Source organism: Frankliniella occidentalis, unplaced genomic scaffold, assembly GCF_000697945.3.
Source record: "Frankliniella occidentalis isolate FOCC.00 unplaced genomic scaffold, Focc_3.1 Scaffold151, whole genome shotgun sequence".
In the NCBI taxonomy this organism is placed as follows: Eukaryota; Metazoa; Arthropoda; class Insecta; order Thysanoptera; family Thripidae; genus Frankliniella; species Frankliniella occidentalis.
Window position 1 is genome coordinate 541,328 of NW_026267278.1, and position 262 is coordinate 541,589.

General features: G+C 50.4%; 1 protein-coding gene across 1 annotated transcript in view; it reads left to right on the top strand.

The window, feature by feature from the left end:
- Positions 1 to 262, top strand: part of LOC113211776 (venom serine carboxypeptidase-like) — a 4,198-nt gene that overhangs the window by 3,625 nt on the left and 311 nt on the right. Inside the window, exon 5 of the mRNA XM_052271164.1 lies at positions 47 to 240. Coding sequence (XP_052127124.1) covers positions 47 to 240 — 194 coding nt within the window. The remainder of the gene's footprint in view (positions 1 to 46; positions 241 to 262) is intronic.

The window sequence follows — 262 nt, forward strand, 5'->3', positions numbered from 1 at the left end:
AATGTGCCAACCTTGGTGCGGGATATTTCAGGTGTTGGGCAAGTAGCCTGTGGGAGTGCCCACACTCTTGCCCTGTCTCAAGATGGACGAACTGTATGGTCATTTGGGTCTGGAGAAAACGGAAAACTGGGTCATGGAGACAATGCTCGAGTTTGTTGACCAAAGGTCTTTGAGGCACTACAAGGAGTTTGTATTAGGGGCCGTTCATATACTACGTAGTTCATTTTGGGGGGAGGGGGGGTTTAGCCTTGCACTACGGTCG